The 3268-nt window shown below is 59.3% G+C and overlaps 1 protein-coding gene across 1 annotated transcript; it reads right to left on the bottom strand.

Annotated features, from left to right (window-relative positions):
* Positions 1 to 271: 271 nt before the first annotated feature.
* Positions 272 to 3062, bottom strand: LOC114706894 (GSK-3-binding protein FRAT2-like). The gene is given in 4 exon segments (XM_037202144.1): positions 272 to 2128; positions 2131 to 2455; positions 2510 to 2856; positions 3041 to 3062. Coding segments are annotated over 4 exon segments (1293 nt in total). The 3' UTR covers positions 272 to 1529.
* Between the last annotated feature and the right edge of the window lie 206 nt (positions 3063 to 3268).

Here is a 3268-nt window from a genome sequence, read left to right on the forward strand (position 1 = left end):
CCTCCCAAGTGCTGGGATTAAAGTCGTGCGCCACCACCGCCCGGCTTTTTTGGTTTTTCAAGACAGGGTTTCTCTGTGTAGTTTTGGTGTCTGGATCTCACTCTGTAGCCCAGGCTGGCCTCGAACTCACAGAGATCCGCCTGGCTCTGCCTCTGGAGTGCTGGGATTAAAGGTGCGCGCCACCTCCGCCTGGCTTCAGACTTTGCTTTTGAGGTGCACCCCACATCGTCCTTCTTCCCTCTCCCGCCTCCAATCAAAAATTCAGACCATGTTCCAAAACAAAAACCAAATTTATTCAGCAGACATTTTAATTGAAATCCTATAAATCAGGACCACCACAATTTCAGACACTCCGTTGCGAAGTGTACGTCAACAGCTACATCTGGAGGGATGAACAAGCCATTGAATCTTTAAAAAAAAAAATGGTTTAGCTACCTTAGAGTTTGGGGGTGGCATCTCAGAAAGTGCACCCTCAAGTTTCACAAGGGAAAAAGCCGGCGGTTTCTCCTTCTGGAGTCACATTTTAAAAATTGTTTCAGTTACTCACCGAGAACTAGCAGGTGAGGAAGCGGGGGAGGGCCCCTCGGACTCTGCAGAGGGTCAAAACAGAGCAGAAAAGCGTGTCCAAGGCTTTCATCCAACCCCGCACACACCACAAATAACGATGGCTACAGAGGACGGGGAGGTTGTTTATGGCCGTTTCTGAGAAAGCTGGTGCCACGGCCAAGAGTGGTCTAGCAGGAGGAGTAGTTCTGGAAAGAAAAAAAGCACAGAAAGCGCAAATAACTCTCCCTTCACGGCCCTGTTGGCCTCCGTGTCCTCGGGAGACTCCAAGCGGTGGCAAAGGAGACAGGTTTGAGCTTGGATCAAAAAAAGAAAAAAGAAAAAAGACACCGCGGTTAGCTCTCCCAAGAATCCTACAACACCCCACTCACAAACAACCTGACCTTGAGTCAAAGTTGGCAAGGTCAAGTCATTTACAAGTCCACATTTAAACTCAACTCTCCCCATCTTCGAGAATTCACCAACTGGGTCCCATCGCCCACCTTTGCCGTCACATAGTAAGGAGAAAGCAGGCGCTGCCAACCCACCCAACTGCCAAGTTTTAACATTCTTCACTCCAGAACCTCTTCGATCTCCAATTGTAGCACCATATTCAGGAAGCCTCTCCACCCGAAAATAACGAGACTATGTATGCCTACTAATCGTTTTTCAAGTATTGTTAGAAAGCCCTCCTGACTCCCGCCCCTATGAGCCACAACTATAAACAATCCAAGCACACGACGTCCCCTAAGGGCTAAGTCAGGTCCAAGTCGATCAAGTAGCTGCCACAGTTCTCTCGGTAAATCCCAGGTCCTCGGCTGCCGTTGCTGCACGGCCGAGTCCGTTTTCTCTAACAGCCTCGCACGGCCGGTAACTTTGGGGCTGTAGCCCGTGGAATGGACGCCGGCTTTAGCTCCGGACTCTCCGGAGCAGAACACTGTTGGATCGGAGTAGCCGCGTCCTCTTCCTTCTCCGGGAACCCCGGGTCAGAGCCAGGCGTCCGAGGACTGCAGGGTGACTGAGTCCGGTCCGCTTCGGCCACCCACGGACCCCGGGGCGCTCGCGGGGCTCGTGGCCGCGACCGCGGCAACCGCTCGCTGGAGCCTGCGCACCGCCTCCTTGATGAGGTTTCCCGAGAGCACGAGCTGCTGCAGGAGCCGGTGCGGGTCGTCGTCGCCGGCACGCGCTCCGCCTGGGGCCCACCGCCGCTGCTGGATTCGCCGAGATGCCACGGCACCCGGGAGCCATCCCCGCCGCCCGGGCAGCGTGCTGGAGCCCGCGGCGAGCTCCGCCACGCAGTATGGAGCGGCCCGGCCCCGCACGCGCCCGCGGTCTCCCAGCACGCAGCGCACGGCCCCCGGGGGCGCCGGGTCCCCGGCCTCCGCAGGCGCGGCCGGCCACAGCAGCCGCCTCGCCGGGGCCCCGGCCTTGTCCGTCGGCAGCGTCGCCAGGACCCGCGGGGGCGGAGGCGGGGCCGGGGGACCCGGGGCAGCACACGGTGAGGCCGGGCCGTCGTGCGCCGAGTCCAGCTGCAGCGTCTCGCCGATCTGGGCGATGAGCCGGTCCACGTCGGCCGAGCCTCCAGAGTCACCGACTGCTGCAGCAGGAGGAAGCTGTCGTCGTCGTCCTCCCCCTCCGCCTCGTCGCCGGCTTCCTCCTCCTCCTCCTCCGGCACGGCATGGCCCCCCGCCCGGGCCCCCGCGGCTGTGCGGGCGTCGCTGGCGGCTCGGTTGCCCGCGGGCTCGGCGGGCCGCGGCTGAGGCGGGAGCGGGGCGGAGGCCGGGACTGAGCCGGGCCTGGGACGCGGAAGCCGGGGCCACCGGGCAGTGGCACCGCGCGCCTTACAGCCGCGGGAGCCGGAACGCTGCCGGCTCGGGTTGATTTGTAAACAATGGGTGACGTCGCGCGGCTCCTACCACTGCGCGCGGCCGGGGGGGAGAACGATAGTGAGAAGACTTCGGGGAACGGGACAGCGCGCACCGTGCGGGTCCGCGGCCCGGGGCCCTCCGTCCGGTCCTAGCTTATCCGCTCGTGAGCTACCCCGGCTGCGGACGCCGCTTTCGGCGAGCCCAGGCCCACGAGCGCCCCGGAAAGAAGCACTCTCGGAGACGGCCAGTTGGCTTCTCCCACGCGCGGACACACCCCCCGCACACACCCAGCCCCTCCTCCGCCGAGCCTGCTCCCTCCCCACGTGTCGGCAACGCCTGCGCTGGCCCGGCTCCACTCCGCGCACCCGCAGTGGCCCGCGCGGCCCCGGGGGAGGGGTGGCCCTGACGGTGGGGGCAGGGGGAGGAGGAGGAGGAGGAACCGACGCTGCTGGGGCACAGACCCTGTGGTCAGAGTATTTCGACTTCCTCCCCTCCCGGCTACTTCTTTTTGCCGCAGCGTGGTTAGAGTTGACTTTTTTTGGTAGTTCAAATTTTCTTGTAACCTTAGGATTCAAACATGATTAAAAGACTTCTTTTTTCCTTTTCAGCCTTTTCTCTGTATATCATACAAACAGCTACGCGCAAGAACATTACACTTTGTTTTAAACCTCACATTAAATTATAAACGTTTTTCCAGTGATTGCATGCACTTTGAAAACATTGTAATGATTACGTAAGTTCCATTAAGTGCTTGTAATTATTTAAATTCCTTCAGCGGTTGCCGTTTCCCCCATTTCACCGTTGTAATAAGTGTGACTAATGTTTCTTCCCATAAAACTTTTCCAAATTTATGATTT

The sequence above is a fragment of the Peromyscus leucopus genome, chromosome 1, assembly GCF_004664715.2.
Source record: "Peromyscus leucopus breed LL Stock chromosome 1, UCI_PerLeu_2.1, whole genome shotgun sequence".
Classification (NCBI taxonomy): domain Eukaryota; kingdom Metazoa; phylum Chordata; class Mammalia; order Rodentia; family Cricetidae; genus Peromyscus; species Peromyscus leucopus.